The sequence below is a fragment of the Fukomys damarensis genome, unplaced genomic scaffold (assembly GCF_012274545.1).
Source record: "Fukomys damarensis isolate Sample0158 unplaced genomic scaffold, DMR_v1.0_HiC HiC_scaffold_13, whole genome shotgun sequence".
NCBI classification, from domain to species: domain Eukaryota; kingdom Metazoa; phylum Chordata; class Mammalia; order Rodentia; family Bathyergidae; genus Fukomys; species Fukomys damarensis.
The window spans coordinates 16,564,663-16,583,878 of record NW_022900925.1 but is presented as its reverse complement, the minus strand read 5'-3'; the positions used below and the strand labels follow the sequence as shown (position 1 = coordinate 16,583,878).

At 35.4% G+C, this 19,216-nt stretch overlaps 1 protein-coding gene across 1 annotated transcript in view; it reads left to right on the top strand.

The window, feature by feature from the left end:
- The window catches only part of Cpd (carboxypeptidase D), an 80,432-nt gene that overhangs the window by 921 nt on the left and 60,295 nt on the right, over positions 1–19,216 (top strand). Inside the window, exons 2-3 of the mRNA XM_010642411.1 lie at positions 6–145; positions 7,391–7,638. Coding sequence (XP_010640713.1) covers positions 6–145; positions 7,391–7,638 — 388 coding nt within the window. The remainder of the gene's footprint in view (positions 1–5; positions 146–7,390; positions 7,639–19,216) is intronic.

Here is a 19,216-nt window from a genome sequence, read left to right as displayed (position 1 = left end):
GCCCTCCCGGGACCAGCGGCCGCGACAACAGCCGGGGCCGCGACCTCAACCGCAGCTTTCCTGACCAGTTCAGCACTGGCGAGCCCCCCTCTCTGGACGAGGTGCCCGAAGTGCGAGCCCTCATCGACTGGATCCGCAGGAACAAGTAAGTGTCGCCGGTCCCGTCTCCCGCATCCACGTGAGCCTTCAAGGGCAAGAGGCTGATTCCCACACCCAGTAGGCGCTCCAGCAATGCTTGCTGGCCTGAGGGGCAGAGACAGTGAGGGAAGGAGGTGACACCCTGAAACAGGGACAAGGCCCAGCTCCCGGATCCTCCTGGTACCGCTGTCTGTCAAAGAAGCCGCTGCCTATAGGCTGTCATTTGTTCAAGGCATGGATGAAGGGGAGACTCCTTTCTGGTCTCTGTCCTCCCAGGACCATAGAATAAGAGCCATGGATGAGAACTTAAGGGTACCCTTAAGTTCACACATTTTATAGGTTAGTTGTCAGGGTCGTTATGTTATTACTAGATCCGCTGTGCTAAGCATTTTCCGTGACTGCATTATTTCACTGATGTTGGCCACAACCTGATGACTTAGACATCATTCGTATTCTTGTTTTGCATTCGGGGAAATTGAGGGTCAGCCTGGTTAATTTACTTAGCAAAGGAAGTGTGGCTGCGGCTTTGACTCGAGCGGTCTTGGCATGCTCTGAACAGCTAGGGAGAGAGACTGTAGCCCAGAAATGTAAATGACACCCTGAGGGTCTTCCTCTTATTTGACAGAAATTGGTTCTCTTCCAGTCTGTACCTCTGATTATGTTAAGGATATGGAGTTGCCTGGGAAATTTGCACAGATCCGTAAGCTGCTTCATTTTAGACTGAGGGTTTCTGGTGCCCTGTCAATTAAAATGACCAATTGTCACTTAATATACACCTTGAGTGTTACTAAGCATTGTGTAGGATTTAAAAAATGACAAAGTAGAAGATGGGGACCTCAAGAACCTAGTATATAACAAGACAATGTTATTTATGAAATGTTTACTCAGTTAAATTTTATGGAATCTGTTCTCTCTGGCAATGTAATATGGACTATTCTGTGAAAGAGGTAGAACTTGAACTGAATCTTGAGACATAGGTAGGATTTTATAACAAAGAGGAAGAGAGGAATAAAAGCAGAAGAAACTACTCCAAATGGAATAGTGTCTGAAGTGAGCAGGTACCTCTCCTTTTTGAAGCATCAGCTTTGTCAGTGTATACACTTTTTTTTTCTTCATAAGGCTTTTTTCCTTCTTGATTTAAATATTTCTGTGTGTCAGTGAATGTAAAGGTAATGAACAAAAGTTTTTCTTTGAGACTTGGAATCATTTCTTCTATAAGATTTCAGTAATACATGGCATTCATGGTCATTATGACACTTCCAGATTCTTTTTTGTCTCTGCCTTTCACTTTACTCTTTAGAAGATTTTTTATATTTAATTTTATATACACTTTCTAGGAAGATGTGTGTGTGTGTTTTTAAGGATGATAATATTATGACCTCTGAACATCTTCATAAATTTGACTTTGACATAATAGTGTTAGAAGCTGTGATTGCCAGGGCTTTTCGGAGATGATACATGAACTGCAGTTTCCATTGCTTAAGTGTTTAAAATGCCTCATCACTACCCTTGAAGGGATTTTTCTCTTCAGTATTAATTCTGCTGCAGCCAAAAATGAAAATTTTCTTTTGGTGTAAGTCACCTTGAAGCTACATTGAAAGCCTTAAACTTTAAATCTGGAACCAGAAATTCACTTTCTTTAGTTAATTCCTTCATATCATTAGTATTTAATGATTATGAGTGACGGTCTGATTTGATTAGTTCAATGTTAGGAGCTTATGAGAATTTTAAAAACTTACATGGGTTGGTTGGTGTCATATAGAGTCATTTTGTTTTGTGGCAGTGGACTACTGTAATCAAACGTGTAACTATAGTCAAAAGGGAAAGTAGGTGACTATATAGGTAAAAATATATCCATCCATATCCTCAGCCTTTAAAATTTAATTCAGAATGCCTCTTCTTCAGTAATTAATCAATAACAAAGGACACTGATACATGAATGTTCACAAAATTAAAAATTTGTGTACCTACACAATTTGAGATTGATGCCTAATATAGATTCATAGGATATGGAAAAGAACCCAAACGTAAGTTTCTGTAAGAAAACTACCTTTTTCAAGTGTATTTTGTGAAAATAATGATTTCAGTAATTTCTTGATATCCTGTTCACCCAGCTAAATTAAAAATAGACTCTTTGTTATTTTGAATATGTTAAAATTTCCTCCAGTTTAGGAAAGTAGATTATTTACTTATATATTTTGTTTTACTCTGTACTTCACTTGAATGGTGTTTTTGTACAATTGATAATTGAGACAATACTTAGGAAAATAGAAAAAATTAAAGCTACATCATTAAAGATTTTACCTGATCTCTACATTTTTGTCCCTCCAGACTTCTTTGAATAAATTTACTTGCCTAGAGGTGAGGAAATTAGCATAAAAACTAACTTTTGTGTTCTTTTAAAATTTGTTTGTGTTTTTTTGGTGGTACTGGAGATTGAATTCTCTACTCCAGCACTTGGGTATGTTTGTAAAGAGCATTATCATAGTGTTGGGGGTAAGTGCAGAGTGTTTTGGGGTGCTTGGATGTATTTACCTACAACTTCATGAATATTTTTAGTTTTTCAGACCTCAAGTTTTCTTAAATTTTTTAAGTTATAGGATAACTGAAAGAACATAACAAAGGTAAAGGTTAATTTGTAATATTTATAGACTATATTTATTTAGCAGCTTCTTTATTTTTTAATTAAATTTATTGGTACAATTTAGATATACATAATGATCACAGTCATTATAGGGAATTTGTACCTGTATGTGATGTATCTTGATTCCTTTTTTTTTTCCATTTCTTTCCCCTCCTTTCAACTCCTCTTCCCTTCCTTATTTACAAAACTTTGTTTCCATTTTATTCTTCTTTTTTCTTTTCCCCCTCCCCCTTCTTAGTTCCCCTTTGCTTTTGAACAATTTCTTCTTATTTCACAATGTCTAGTCTACATTTTGGTCTTTATTTACACTTTCAGTTTCTCACACCAGAGAGACAGTGCAAAATTTACACATGTGTCTGATTTATTTCACTTAAGAGTTTGGTTTCAAGGTGCATCCGCTTACTTACAAATGTCTAAGTTTATCCTTTATGGCAAAGTAGTACTCCATTGTGTAAAAAAATCCACATCTTTTTATCCATTCATTAGTTGATGGGCATTTGGATTATTTCCAAGATTTAGCTATCAACAACTGTGCTGCTGTACACATGGGTGTGCATATATGGCTGTGGTATCATGCTTTTAATTCTTTTGGGAAGACGCCCAGTAGGAGAATAGCTGGGTCAAAGGGGACCTGTAAACCTAGTTTTTTGAGGAATCTCCACACTGATGTCTACAGTGGTTGTACCAGTTTACACTACCAAGGGTGGAAAAGGGATCCTTTTTCCTCACAGCCCCACCATCATTTGTTGGTTGATTTCTTGATAACAGCCATTCTTTCTAGAGTGAGATAGAATCTCACCGTTGTTTTAACTTGCATCTCTTGAATTACCAGTGATGTTGAACATTTTTTCATATATTTATTTGTCATTTGTACTTCATCTGAGAAGTGTGTATTCATCTCAGTGCCCATTTTTTTGATTGTCTTTAAATTTAGAGGTTATGATTTTTTCAATTTATATGTTCTAGGTATTATATTAGTCCTTTGAGTAACAACTGGCTAAAATTTTTCCCAGTCTATGGGTTGTCTTTTTACTCTGTTGGTGATTTCTTTTGTTGTGCAAAAGCTTTTTAATAAGATGAGATCTCAGTTGTTGATTCTTTGTAGTATTTCCTGTATAGTCGGGGTTTTGTTCATGAAATCTGCCTACACAAGTCTTCAAGGGTCTTACCTATTGTCTCTTCCAGCAGAATAACTGTTTCTGTTTTAATTTTTAGGTCTTTGATCCATTTTTATTTTAGTTTAGTGCATGATGAAAGACATGGGTCTAGTTTTAGTCTGGCATATAGAAAGCCAGTTTTTGCAGTACCATTTATTAAGAGGCTTTCTTCCAGTGAATGTGTTTGGCCCCTTTGTCAAAGATAAGGTTATTGAGTGTGTTTGGAGTTGTTTCTGAATCTGCTATTCTGTTCCATTGATTCTCAGGTCTTTTTTTTTTTTTTTTTTTTTTTTGGTACCAGGGATTGAATTGAACTGGAGACCTTGCACTTGCGAGGCAGGCAGTGGCACCACTGAGCCAAATCCCCAGCCCAGTACCATGCTGTTTTTATCACAGTAGCTCTGTAGTATAATTTCAAGTCAGGGATTGTGATGCCCCTGCCTTGCTTTTGTCTAGCAGCTACTTTAAATATATATATATATATTTTTTTTTTTTTCAATGCTGGGGATTAAGCCCAAGGACTCACACAAGCTAGACAAGCACTGTACCACTGAGCTACACTTCCAGCCCAGATTTAACTACATTAAATCTTAGGCAGGGAACATATATGATAATGAAATTGAGTGGCTGGCCTTGGTACCTCAAAAACTATGTAGGAAGAGCAAAGAAGTTCTAATTGAATTTAATTTTAATCCTCAAGTAGATTGCAAATATTTCATTGTTACAAAGACATTCCTAAGAAGTGTTACAAGAAATGTTGAACAAACTGAAAAACATTTAGTAGAGGATCTTGGATTTTAAAGTTTTAGTTAAAAATATATAATTAAGTAGCCTAGCTCAGTTAGACTATTCAAGGCATTGTTTTTTTGGTTTTTTTTTTTCCTTTGCCCTTTTTTTTTTCTGGTACTGGGGATTGAACTCAGGACCTTACACTTATGAGGCAGGTGTGGTGCCACTGAGCTAAATCCCCCCCCCCTTTTTGGTGGTAGTGGTTCATAATGTATTCCTTGTGCCAGAGCAGTATTTTTAAAATTTTTACTTTTATGTACATATTTGTGATACATAGTGATTACATTCCTCCAGGATTTGGTATATCTTAATTCTTTTTTCTTCCCTATCCCCAATCTCTTGGGACCCTTCCCTTTTGCAGAATATCTTCAACAATATTTTAATACTCAAAAAATATTTGTTGCCAAATAGGTTACCTGAATTGGGCCAGCCTTATTATAGCTTTCCCAGTCAGTGGGGGAAAAGGTAAATTATTTTAGAAATACAATTTAGAAAGTAAATTGTTAATTGTTACCAATGAGGGACAAGTGGCTAGGGTAGAGTTAAAAAGTTAGAATACGTACTTAGTTTTTGTTTCTATATTATTCTGTCCAGGACTGGCAGTGGAATTGGAGAATTGAAAGGTAAATCTGTATGGCAGTGATTCCCTAAACAAGGTGCTAGATATCGCTAAAGAAATGAACATTATGGGGCCAGAGATTTAGCTCAGGGGTTTGGAGGCCTGCCTTGCAAGCGCAAGGACCCAAGTTCAATCCCCAGTACCAAAAAAAAAAAAAAAAAAGAAAGAAAGAAATGAATATTTGTTGAGCAGGAGCTACAAAGCAGTCATTGCATGAGAAGAGGTTTACCTGTTTTAATTTTATTTAGTTTTCTTAACCCCTTATTTTACAGATGAGAGGAAAACAGGTTTATCAAATTTAGAGTTGTAACTTCTGCTCATATTACTGTTGAGTTATAGATCTGGGAGACTGAATGTTCTTACCCATATTTGCCTGGCTCCAAAGCTCGTGCTATTGCCACTACTCCAAATGGTGTGCTCTAGTGTCTGGAAGGGTGTTAATTAAAATTATATTAGTTTTAAAATAGTCTCTTTTTCTAGTCTGTTCTAGTGTTTAATCACAGTCAGTATTAGCTAAGTTATTTCTTCTGATGAACAGATTCTGTGTTACAGGTAATTTTCATTATTTTACTTCCTCTGGGATGGGGCTGATTATGCTTAAAATAACTTTTCAAATTAAACATATGAAAGATTTAATTTTACTTCAAGGATATATAGGGAAATGTTATTTGTCGACTCCCTTTAGAATTTCTGTAGCTCAGTTAATTTCAACCACAGAAAGGCAGAAGCAAGAAAACCCAATTTAGAGTGCAAAGAGAAAGGTATTTAATCTGTCCTTGTAGTAATAATTTGAACTCTTATGTGAGGGAAAGGCAGCTAGGTATGGTGGCAACAACTATATCTAGCACTAGAGAGGATGTGTTTGAGGCCAGCCTGGGCTACATGGCAAATTCAAGTCAGCCAGATTCTACCTTTAAAAATAATCAGAACACAAGGAAAAAGTAAATAAATGGAACGTGTGTGTTTTTACCTTTAGCTTTCATCGTAAAAGGAGCTCTTCGGCACTTTTATATCTAGAAATATGACCCAGACTTCAAATTGGTTCACTTAAAAAGCAGAAACATGGGGTTGTAGATGTAGCTCAGTGGTAGACACACACACACACACACACACACACACACACACAGAAACACTTTTTAAATGTTTGTTTGTTTGTTTTATAAGAGAAGCTTTGTCTCCATGTCATTTTATTTTTTATGTCCCAATCAGAAAACTCAGTTCAATGGAGAACTAGTCTTTGTTACACAGTATTGTACTGTTTTTCCCAGAATGTTAGCTTTTGTTTTTATTTTTCCTGAATCTTCTCTACTGTGGCTTTTTTCTTTAAAATGTGAATTTACTATAGGTAATTTGTAAACTGGAGTAAGACAAAATACATTCTCTTTTAAATTAGAACTCCTTACCTTAAAAATTCTCTTTTGACAGTAAATATACAAAGCATAAAAGTTATTAACCTAATTCATGTGTTCAACAAATATTTATATCAGCCAGCTATTTTTATGAAATTGACACATTATGAAATATCACTATTAGGTTGAACTAAATGAAACTGTTATTTTTGTAGGTTAAAAAAAAAAGGTTGAATATTGGCAAGTGCATACGGTTCAACCTTCTATATGAATGGAATTCTCTAAATAAGACATCTACTGAAACATTAATTTATGCTGTTTTACTACTTGCCATTAATGTGAATTGTAAAAGCTGTTTGAAATTTTGAATTGATGATATTTTCTTTCCATTTTTGTTGTTGTTGTTGTTGTTGGTGGTGGTGGTGGTGTTAGTAATGGTCTGCTTCTAGCAACTGATAGTTATCTTCTAATTCTCCAGGAGATGTTTGAGTTCATTTATGGAGCTAGGATAAAACTTAGTGGTAGAGCATTTGCCTCACGGGGTTCAACCCCCAGTACTGGGAGGGGTGAGGAGAGGTAGAGAAAGAAAGGAGCAGGAAGAAGAAAGAGAAGGTGAATGAGATGTGGAATTTTAAAATACATGGTGTTTTCTGTGCCTTTTTTTGTGACATGTGATTTGGTTATGTTTTCAAAGGTTTGTGCTTTCTGGAAATCTGCATGGTGGCTCTGTGGTAGCAAGCTATCCTTTTGATGATTCTCCAGAACATAAGGCCACTGGAATCTATAGCAAAACTTCAGATGATGAAGTCTTTAAATACTTGGCAAAAGCTTATGCTTCAAATCACCCTATAATGAAAACTGGTGAACCTCATTGTCCAGGAGATGAAGATGAGACTTTCAAAGATGGAATCACAAATGGCGCACATTGGTATGATGTGGAAGGTATGCAAAGAATTATTTTGCTATATTTTCCCTCTTGTTCTTTTAACTTTCTTATGTATATTCTGAGTGGAACAGAGGAAACTTTGCAGAATTCCGTTTTTACAATTCTACATCTTGTCCAGCACAGTGACACAGGCCTGCAATCTCAGCTACCCAGGAGGCTGAGGCAGGAGGAATTTTAAGTTCAAGGCCAACTTGGACAATTCAGCAAGCCCCTATCTCAAAATAAAAAAATAAATAGGGCTGGAGATATAACTCAGTGATATCGTGATCAGGGTTCGAGCCCCACTACCACAAAAAAAATTTTTTTAAACCAACTTATTTTTATTTTTATTTGTTTTGTTTTTGCTTTTGTTTTTAGTATTGGGGATTGAACTTGGGTCCTTGTGCTTGCAAGGCAGGCACCAGAACCACTGAGCTAAATCCCCAGCCCATTGTTATTTTTAAACTTTGAAATGCATAGTAAAATTTAAAGACTATATGAGTACTTTTATATCCTTTATTTATATTTACTATTATGGTACACATGTGGTTTGCCTCCCCACCTCCACATGTATACCCATAACCCTATATATACATACACACACAATCTTTTGCCAAAAACAAGTGACAGATTTCATACTTTATTTGTAAGTTTCTCAACATATATTTCCCAAGTACAAGGACATTCTTCTGTACAACTGTATACCATTACATAATTGAAAAATCAACAGTAATTCAATACTATAATCCCACATGTTGTTCATAACTTCTATTTTCCCTAGCATCCAAAAATATTTTCTATAGCTCTTTTTTTTCTCCAGATCCAGGATCCAGTCAAGGTTCAAGCCTTGCAATTGACTCTTGTGAAGAGTACAAACAGTTCAGTGGAACATTACATATTCTGGAGTTGTGATTTTCTTCATATTAAGATTCACTTTTGGGCTGGGGATTTAGCTCAGCAGCATAAGACCTGCCTGGCAAGCGCAAGGTCCTGAGCTCAATCCCTGGTACCCAAAAAAAAGAAAATTCGCTTTCAACTTTCCAGCAAAACCATTATGGAGACCACATCACATCACATCAGGAGACACATAAAGCCAAGGTACAAATGGCTAAATTGCCGTTGAGTTTTTTTTTTTGGTACTGGGGATCAAAATTGGGTCCTTGGCTTGCAAGGCAGGCAGTAGAACCACTGAGCTAAATCCCCAGCCTACAAATAGCTAAACTGAGCAGCTTGGTTAATATGACTACCAACCAGATCTCTCCATTTTAAGTAAAGGTACAATTTCCTTTTGTATCTTAATCTGTGGAGTGATCATGGAATTCTATTTTTTTATTGTGGTAAAAACATATATCATAAAATTTGCCATTTTAGACATTTTTAACTGGCATTAGTTATTCTTTGTCTTGTTTTTGGTACCAGAGGTTGAACTCAGGACCTTGTGCTTGCAAGGCAGGAAGCAGAACCACTGAGCTAAATCCCTGGCCTGGCATTAGTTATTTTTAATGTCATGCACCCATTACCACTGTCTGGCTCCAAAACCTTTTTGTCACTCCAACCACTTTGTAGCTATTAAATAATAATACCCTCCCATACTGAGAACCTCTAATCTAACTTTCTATTCTGTGAATTTGCCTTTTCTAGGTAGTTCACATAACTAAGATAATATATCTGTCCTTTGGAATCTAGCTTATTTCACTTATTATAATGTACTCAGGATTCATCCATTTTGTAGCATATATCTGATCTTCATTCATTTTTATGGTAATATTCTTTGTATGTGTATAATATATTTTATTTATTCATTCATCCACCCATGAACACTGTTTCCATCTTGCTACTGTGAATAATGCTACTGTAATGAAAGTTCAGATAAGTATTAGAGTTCTTGTTTTCAATTCTTTTTGAGTATATAGCTAAGGAGTAGAATCACTGGATCAGAGTAATTCTGTGCTTAGTTTTTAAGGAACCACCAGACTGTTTTCCATAGTGACTATAAAATTTACATTCTACCAGCAATACAAAAAAATTCCAATTTTTCATGGAATACTGTTTTTAAAGAATTACAAAAATAAGTTTGCCTTTTCTTTTTAAGTGTGAAAATAGCTATTGCTCTTTTAAAACTTTTGGTATATTTTGAATAATAACTTTTTACTTTTATGCACAAATTTAGACTTATGAATAAGCAGAAGGAGCAGGTCACCCTATGGAAGTGTCATCAGTATTTATATTTTTCTCTTCTTAAAATCTACCCATTCTAAAAAGCCTTTGGTCTTTCTTACTTTTATTGACAACTACATTATGAACTGCCTTATTGTGTCTCTTAGTGTTCCTTTTTTTGGGGGGGGGTACTGGGGATTGAACTTGGGACCTTGTGCTTTCAAGGCAGGCAGCAGCACCACTGAGCTAAATCCCCAGCCGTAGTGTTCCTTTTTTAATACCTCTTGAGTTACTCTTTGACTTTTTGTGTTAAGCCATGTGTATCTAAAGTGAGTCCTAAGTTTGAAGACTTAATACCTTATAGAATTTCCTGATCCCCTTCTAGATTCTGTTTTTTATATATAACAAGCATCCACAAAGATGTTTGAAGTATTTAGAAACCAGACTTCCCCATAACAGGTGATCTGAAAGCCATTAAAACATTTTTTATATTTGAGGAACATACTTTAATGTGTAATACTCACATTTTAGCTTCAGTGAATATATTTAATCATATCTAATTTTGTAGACTGGTGGTTTTTTGTGTTAGGTCACTTCATTAATTTGAGACAATATTATTTAAAATAATGCGTTGGAAAGTAATTTACTTTTGCCCCCTGCCTCACAAGCTTGAGTTTGATCCCCGGTACCAAAAAAAAGAGAAACTAATCTACTTTCCTTTTTGCAAAAGTTCTAAAAGTTCAGAAAATAATTCCTAATTGATAATTAAAGAATGTAAATTTATGTTATACTATATGAAAATTAAATATCCTGCCTTCACAGAAAATAAATATACTTTGGTATTAAAAAACATTGTTTGATTAAATCAGTTACTAGATTTTTCTGATTCTTCAGACATCTAAAAAGCTGAACTTTTTTGCTGTTATCATTAATTATTATTATGAGCATCAACTTTTCTATTTTATTTATTTTTGTGTTTTTTTTTTTTTTTTTTTTTTTTTTTTTTTTTTTTTTTTTTTTTTGGTACCAGGGATCAAACTCTGGTCCTTGTGTTTGCGAGGCAGGCGGCAAAACCACTGAGCTACATCCCCAGCCCTTTTCTCATATTTTAGCTGAATGGTCAGATGTATATTATTATTTCTACAATTGCTTATTTTTGTATATTAGAAAATATCAGTTTCTCCTTGAAGAGGAGGCATTGAGGTTTCGAGTAGTTTCAGCAGGGCAAATTCATTTTGTTTATCTTATGCAGGACTGCAGTAAGATGTTGTGAAACCCTGTGACTTGGCACATATTCACACCCAGATGTACTGGAGTGATTTTACAGATACTCTGTGTGATGTATTTAGTAATTCTAGCTCGAAGAGCTGAAAGGGAATATATTGATTTAGTCTAATCCTTTTTGCTTTATGGAAATTCAAAGCCTAAGAGAAAAAATAACTTATGTAATATAATTTATTCATTTAGTAAACATTTACTGAGTACCTGCCAAGTTCCATATTCTGTATTAGGTTATAGTGGGAGCAAAACAGAAATAGTTCCTCCTTGAGAAGTATCAGTAGTGTGGAATGGGGGTGTGATCTGACTGACCCCGATACCTTTACTTTCATTGCCACAGTTGATTCAGCCTTCTAGCTGTCTAGATGGACCTTACTTCTCTCAGCATGCCATTCAAACCTGCAGGCTCCACCTAGGGAATGACTGTTCTAGTAAGGCCTGTGAATAGTCATGCTTATCTGCTACAGCCTCGTTATTTTGAGAGCCTAAGATGGATATATTCATGGAGCAGGGAGCCTTTTTATTTTTAACTATAATGTGCTGACTTGTATGCCTTTTGCCTACTGTTCTTTTTTTACAGTTTTGAAGATATTATAAAAATCAATTGATGGTTTAGTATGTGTATTCCAAAGCATATTAATAAAGCTGAACTGCAGTTTTGGGTCACTTTAAGAATTGCTTTCTTTCAATATAAAAAAGAAGGGCCCGGGATTTAGCTCAGTGGTTCCAGCACCTGCCTCACAAGCACAAGGGCCCAAGTTTGATCCCTGGTACCAAAAAAAAAAAAAAAAAGGCACGAAACCCCAGAATATCTATAATTGAAATTATCTGACTAAGGGGTCACAGTTCTGTGTCATTTTTAGATATTTTATTGGGCAGAGCGTTGTTTCATTTTATTTTCCTGCAAATAGACAATGGAAGGCTGTGTAGTATAGTGGCTCAGAGCATGGCTTTGGGATTTTACTAGCTTGGGTTTGAACTTTAACTCTGCCTTGTGTAGCCCTGCATATGTGCAAATGTGTATGAGAGAGTGAGAAGCAAGAGAGAGGGACAGAGAGACCAGTTGATCTTGAACATGTAAATAAATTTGTCTCAATTCCTACATATGTAAAATGAAGATAAACATTATCTACCTCCTAGGATTATGAGGCTCAAGTGAAAATTATGTAAAGCACTTAGTCTAGAATTGGAAACCAGAGCCACTTATCTCTGCTAGAGTTTAAACTTCAGGGCAGGGATTTTGGTTGTACATGGTTTTCTATTTCCAGCACATAGACTCATGCCTGGTATTTAGAAGTAAACTATAAGTTTAAAGAAATTTTTTTAATAAATGAATTCTTGTTTTGTTTTATGAGATAGGTTCTTGCTATATAGTTCAGCATGGACTTGAACTCACTATGTAACCCAGGTTGACCTCAAATTCACTGTGATCCTCTTGCTCTGCCTCCCAAGTGCTGGTATTATAGGCATGTTGTTACCATGTCTGCCTTAAATAAATGAATTCTTCTCACCTGAAAAAATGAGTACTATAAATAGTTATTTAAGATCTTAAATGATCTTCGGACTAGATAATCTTATAAAAACTTATAAAAATATTCTTCCTAGGATTGCTCTTATTCTGAGAAAATAAGCTTGTCTTGCTGGTAGATCCTAGATTAGTGATAGTGAACTTTTTATTTCTATTTTTTTATTTTTTGATACCGGTGATCAAACTCTGGCTCTTGCGCTGTGAGGCAGGCAGCTGAACCACTGAGCCAAATCCCTGGTGGTTATTAACTTTTTAGAGCTTTCACAGTACAAACAGCCCATTGCCCCATTCAGGCCACAGGTTCACCACCATTGTCCTAGATCATAGTATTTTCCAAAGATTTTTTCAGTTGCAACCTATAATATGAAATGCCTTTTAGTTTTTTTTAAATATACATTTCATGTATGTGTGTGTACATAAAACTGAAACAATTTCATGAAACAATACTTAACTTTGTACTATATTGTAGTATTATTTCTTCTAGCCTGTTCTATTTCATTTTTAAAAATTGTGTTTGAACTCACTAACATACCTCACAACCCAGTAATGAATTATGACCTGTACTTTGAAAAAACAATATTTTTGATCACTCCATGGTAGAATTGATTTGTTTTCCAATTCTAAGTAGGGACAAAACAACTTACAAGTTGGATGTGATAACTTATGATTTGGGTTTTTCCTTTGCCCTGACTTGTTTATATGTCTCAGTCATGTCCAGTGAAAACTGACCTACAGTTTATCTCAGGCTGCCTTCCCTATAATTTGAGTGAATAGTCAGATAGAAAATTAGTCAGAAATATAGTTGTCTCACCTACATGTTGCTCATGTGTCTACACATAGTATGATTATTTAGGGTAGCTGCCTTAATACTTCCATTTTTGTGGTTTTTTTTTTTAAGCCACTGCTTACTTGGAGCTGAGCCTTTTCAAACTGGTAATTGTGATTTTTTTTTTCTCCTCTGGTAGAAGAAAATGTTCTATGGGTTTATCAGACCTTTTTGCTTCTCGTATTATACTTAGGCAGAGAGTTATGTGACCAGATATCATATGGGGTAACTGGTTTAGTTCTTTATGAACATAAATTCCTTTAGTCATGTGGGCCACCCTTTGTTTCCCTAAAGCAGCAGTCAGTCTAAGCAGCACTAATGTGCTCTAAATATTGAAGTATGTTGGCTTGAAGATGATAACTGCTTGAAAAAGAAAAATAGTTACTGAACTGTTTCGGTAGCACAAAATAAATTTTTGTTCAAAAATGGACCAAAAGCTTATTCTTAATGTTTTCTATGTCGTTAAATAAGGTGTTATGAATTAATCCATGTAAGACCAGAAAAGTGGAATCTAAAAATCAAATGAATAGTGTATAACTGCAAAAATATAATATCTAATGTGAATAAATAGAAAAATCTGTACGTATAGTAGGGAATTTAAGTCATACTTCTCTCAGTAATTACATCATGAAGACAAATATATGAATAAAGACAGAGTGAATTTGAATGACAAATTAGCCAATCTGACCTAATGAACATGTGTAGAATACTGTCCTCATATCTGATTTTCTTCGCAGTCTGTGTTTACCAATCTTAAGGTATAGATAACTAAATAACTTACCATTTGGCCCACTTAGAGAAGATATGTATGGTTCTATTAAATGCTTGTGTTACTTTGGTTTCACAATCATATATTAAAAACAAACACAAAAATTTAAAGGAGGGCTGGGGATTTAGCTCAGTGGTGCTGCCACCTGCCTCGCAAGTGCAAGGTCCTGAGTTCGATCCCCAGTACCGAAATAAATAAATAAATAAACAAACAAACAAACAAAAACAAAAAAACCTTAAAGGATTCTTTTATCTTTGCTAGTTTTACATTTTAGTAAGATCAAGTCTAACCTTGGGCAGAGTCTGATTCAACTTACATTTCTAGCCTCATCTCCTACCTTTCTTGTGCCACCGGACTATTCTTCCCCCAAAATGTGAACCTTCACACATTATTAGGCTGTTCTTTGTTCACAGTACTTTCTTCCAGTTTAGCTGTACCTCCTTTGAATCCTTCCCTATAATAATTGTTACTTTCCTGCCTTCCAAGAGCTTTTTTGTTTATGTCATCAGTATCATATGTTAATAGTTTCCACTTATGTTAATAGTTTGTGTCCCATGTTAGTGTGTGAATTCTTTCATAATAAGGACAGGATGGTGCTATTCATTTTGGAGTTATCATTGTGTAGAATGTAGAGTCTTAGAGGAAAAGAGGCTAGGAAAGTTTTTGTAGTCCTTTGGAATTGGGTTTCTTTTGGAGATAAAAACTTCAGATCAATGCATGGGAATGAAAAGAGAAAATGAAATATACAAAAAAGTGTGCAAGAATTTCAAATAGAACAGAGTGTCAAGGAAAGGGAAGACCTAAAGATTAGATCTTGAGGGGTTTAAGCTTAGATAGTAAGAATGACAGTGGGAAGAAGGAAAATTATTTGAAGAAGTGTGTGTGTGTGTCTCTGTGTGTCTCTGTGTTCTTTTGGTGGGATAAGAGTGAAAACTCAAAGTGGTACTTGATGTACTAGTCATAAATACTCAAAGGACAGTTAGAAGATAGGTTATGGATCTTGATGGAGAGGTCAAGATGAGAAACAGATTTAAGAGTTAAGAGACATTTGGAAAACATGTGGTAGAATACATGAGTTTGAAAATTGAATTGATATTGTTTCCTGACATTGGAGCCAGAAATTCAACTAGAATGTGTGTGTGTGTGTGTGTGTGTGTGTGTGCGTGTGTGTGTGTGTGTATGAACAGATAGATGCTTTTTCACCTCCAAAGTGGATGCACTAACAGCATTTTGTACCAGTATGTTTGACAATTCAGCTACTAATTCTCAGCGTGTGTGTGTGTGTGCGTGTGTATTTTTTTTGTACCGGGGATCGAACACGGGTCCTTGTGCTTGTGAGGCAGGCAGAACCACTGAGTTAAATCCCCGGCCCACTCAGTGTGTTCATATTTAATAATGCCACTGATAGTCAACTGTATATGAGTAAAGTGTTTTTGGTCTTACATTAAAGAGCTGATTGAATCTCTTCCTTTCTCTTTTTAAAATCTTGAGTGCTGATTTTTTTGGGGGGAGTACCAAGGTTCGAACTCGGGACCTTGTACTTATGAGGCAGGCGGGCAGCCCCACTGAGTGAGCTAACTCCCTGAACCTTGAGTGCTGATTTTTAAAAAAAGCAAAAGTAAAACTGTACTCAAAATATTTCCTTCTACTTGAGTCACAAGTTTGCTTTAGTAAACTGAAATTTAAACTAATACAAAACCTGTCCTTTAGGAGCAGTGCACTCGTTCGTATACTTTGTAATATGATAATAGGCCCATGTGAAGATTAAGAACCAAACACCACTATTTAGGGTTTGGCCCCCAAATATTAAGAGCCAATGTCTGTAAATTAGACATGCTTCCCTCTTTTTCTGTTCAACTTGGATGATAGAGAATGGGACAGGAAAATACAGTTTCAGAGAGCTGAATGAGAGATAGTATTGACCAAGTTAGAACTAAAAACAGGGGCAGGACTGTGTAATTTAGTTTAGCTCTATAGAATCATATCACTAGCAAATATGTATCTATTGGGAGTGGTGAAGGAAATAGGTTTTAACAGGATAAGTTGTTCAGAATAAAAAGACCAAGTTCAGTTAAGATTTGGTCAACTTGAATTTAAAGATTAGGAATTTGATTAATTTTTCTAAAAAGGCAAACTCTGTTTTCTATTTATTTGATTCACATTTTCCACCTAATTTTTTAATGATTATTATGCTCATTAACATTTTAAAATATCTTCATGCAAAATTACCACTTAGGAACTCTTACTATATGTAAAATAACAGAAGTCAAAATTGTGAGAATTTCTCATTATCCTTTGAAATGGTAAATAATTCTTCTTAATCTACAGTTTTACTTTCTGAGGTTTTACTTTTCTATGGCCAGCCATTGTTTGAGTATATTAAATGGAAAATTCAAGACATTATTCATAAGCTTTAAGCTTTAAGTTGTGTGCTGTTCTGAGTAGCATGATGAAATCTTTGTCCTGCTGTGTCTTGCCCGGGACATGAATCGTCCTCTCTAGCAAATCCATACTGTATATTATATACTACTTGCCCGTTAGTCTCTTGTTTGTCGGATGACTATTGAGGCATTGCAGAGCTTGAGTTCAAGTAACCCTTACATACAGCCTAATGCTGTATCACATCATCTCCCATAACCACAGGAAGAGTGAGTGCATCACAGTAAGATGTCTAGAGAGCAAGAGACCACATTCATACAACTTGTACTATAACACATTGTTATAATTGTTCTGTTTTATTATTAGTTATTGTTAATCTTTTGTCTCCAGTACTAGGGATTGAACCTAGGGATTGAAGAGCTACATCCCCAGCCTTTTTTAAACATTTTTTATTTTGAAACAGGGTTTTACTAAGTCACTAGCCTAGCCTGGGTTTGAACTAGCAATCTTCCCGTCTAAGCCTCTTATTAATGTTAAAGTTTACAACTATAATTGTGGATTTGTCTGTTTTTCCTTTTAGTTCTATCAATTTTTGTTTCATGTATGTTAAAGTTCTGTTTTTGGATGCATATACATGTAGGATTATGTTGTCTTGGTGAATTAATCCTTTTATCATTTGCAATATCTATCTTGGCAATTTTGTTTTGAAGTCTATCATATCTAATAATAATATAGTGCCCCACCTTCTGTATCACTTCTTCCTCCTCTTTCTCCTTGTCCTCACATTTGTTGGCAAGTGCCAAGCTATATTCCCAATCTTCTTTTCTTCTGTTTTGCTGTCTTTTTTGTCCCCTCACCCACCTATCCCAGTTGTCTCTCTGATTAGCCTAGGTAATTTCTGTTTATCTTCAAGACAACTCACTCTTTCCCCTGATCATTTCCATTCCTCTGTTCAACATACCTGGTAAATTTTTAATTTGGTTATTATATTTTTTTAGTTTTAACATTTCTATTTTGGTCTTTTTATGTGTTCCCTTTCTTTGTTTTACTGAATTTTAAAGATGTTTAACTTCCTTAGAGCATGGCTATAATATGCTTTAGGGTTAGTTATTAATTCCAACATCTAGATCATCTTGGACTGTCTTTCAACTTTGTTCCTTGCAGTTTGTTGCAATTTTGCTGGTTCTCTGAATGTAAAATAATTTTTGGATTATATCCTGTATAGTTTGAGTCTTATGAGATCTGAGTTTTGTTTTGTTCTATTTTTTTCTCCCAGTGTTGGAGTTCAAACCCAAGGCCTCCCACATTGAGTACATCCCCAGGCCCAAAGCAAGTTTTGACTCAGTTATATGGCCTGTGAGTCCAGTATCAGTTCAATTTTCAAAGCCTTTGTGGTGTTGTTGAGGTCCAGGCTTTGGGTGTGTCACTCAGGACAGTCTGGGAATTAGGTGGTGGCCTATTCTGCAGTGCAGTTCTCAATACTTTTGGTGTGCTGTTTAAAGTCACACTCACACATATGTAATTTAGGAGTTAGCTAGAACCTTCTGAGCAACTTTATGGGATTCCTTTTGTAAGCTTCCTCATTTCTGCAGTATGACCAAGTCCAGGCTTCCAGTCTTCCAATCTAGGTGGTAAATAAGGACATGAAAGATACATCCTCCATGAGAAAGAAGCAATGTACAGTATCACTAATTATCAAATTAAAACCATAATGAAATAAATACTGTGACACATCCACTAGAATACTTAAAATTTAAAAGATTGACCAGTTGCTTGAACAATTTATTGGGTAGTAATGCAGAGCAATTAGAATGGGATTAGTCTTACAGCATATAAATTATACCTTCATAAACCTGACATTTTGGAAATCTTTAAAACAACATGTTGATTAGAGTTTGTCAAAAGTCAATTTTACTTCAAAATTGAGTAAAGGAGAATTGTTTAAGAAACTCTCCGCTTCAAAGAAGAATAAAATTTTGGGTCAGTATTTTAGCTCAAGGGCATAGTGCCTGCCAGGCAGGTGCAAGGTCCTCAATTTTTTGTTAAGGCCATACATTTGGTTTTTTTTTGTTTTTTTTCAGCTTTAATTGAGTTTATTGGTACATTTTAGGGATACAGTACAGTTACATTCATTGTTGGGATCTTGTACCTCTACATGACAAGTCTTGATTCTCATATTTTCCCCTTAACTCTGCCCTCCCTTCACCCCTCCTCCCCTCCCCATCTACAAACACTTTATTTTCATCTTTTCATTCTCTCACATTTTTTTCTTTTCCCTTTTTACTCTTCCCCTACCCATCCCACCTTCCCTACACCTTTAGCTCCTTTCTTCCCATTTCTAAATGTCAGTAATCTTATTAGAATCTTATGCATTGTTGCAGATTATTTACACCAGGGAAACTATTTGGTATTTACACATGTGTGACTTAGTTATTTCACTTAGGAGTATATCTTCAATATGTATCCATTTTCCTGTGAATGAATCTATTTTCTCGTTCTTTATGGCTGAGTAATATTCCATTTTATAGAAAAACCACAACTTCTTTATCCAGTTTGCAACGGATGGGCAAATAGGCTGTTTCCAAGATTTAGCTATTACAAACTATGTTGCTATAAACATGGGTGCACATACTTCTCTGTGATATGATTCTTTTAGTT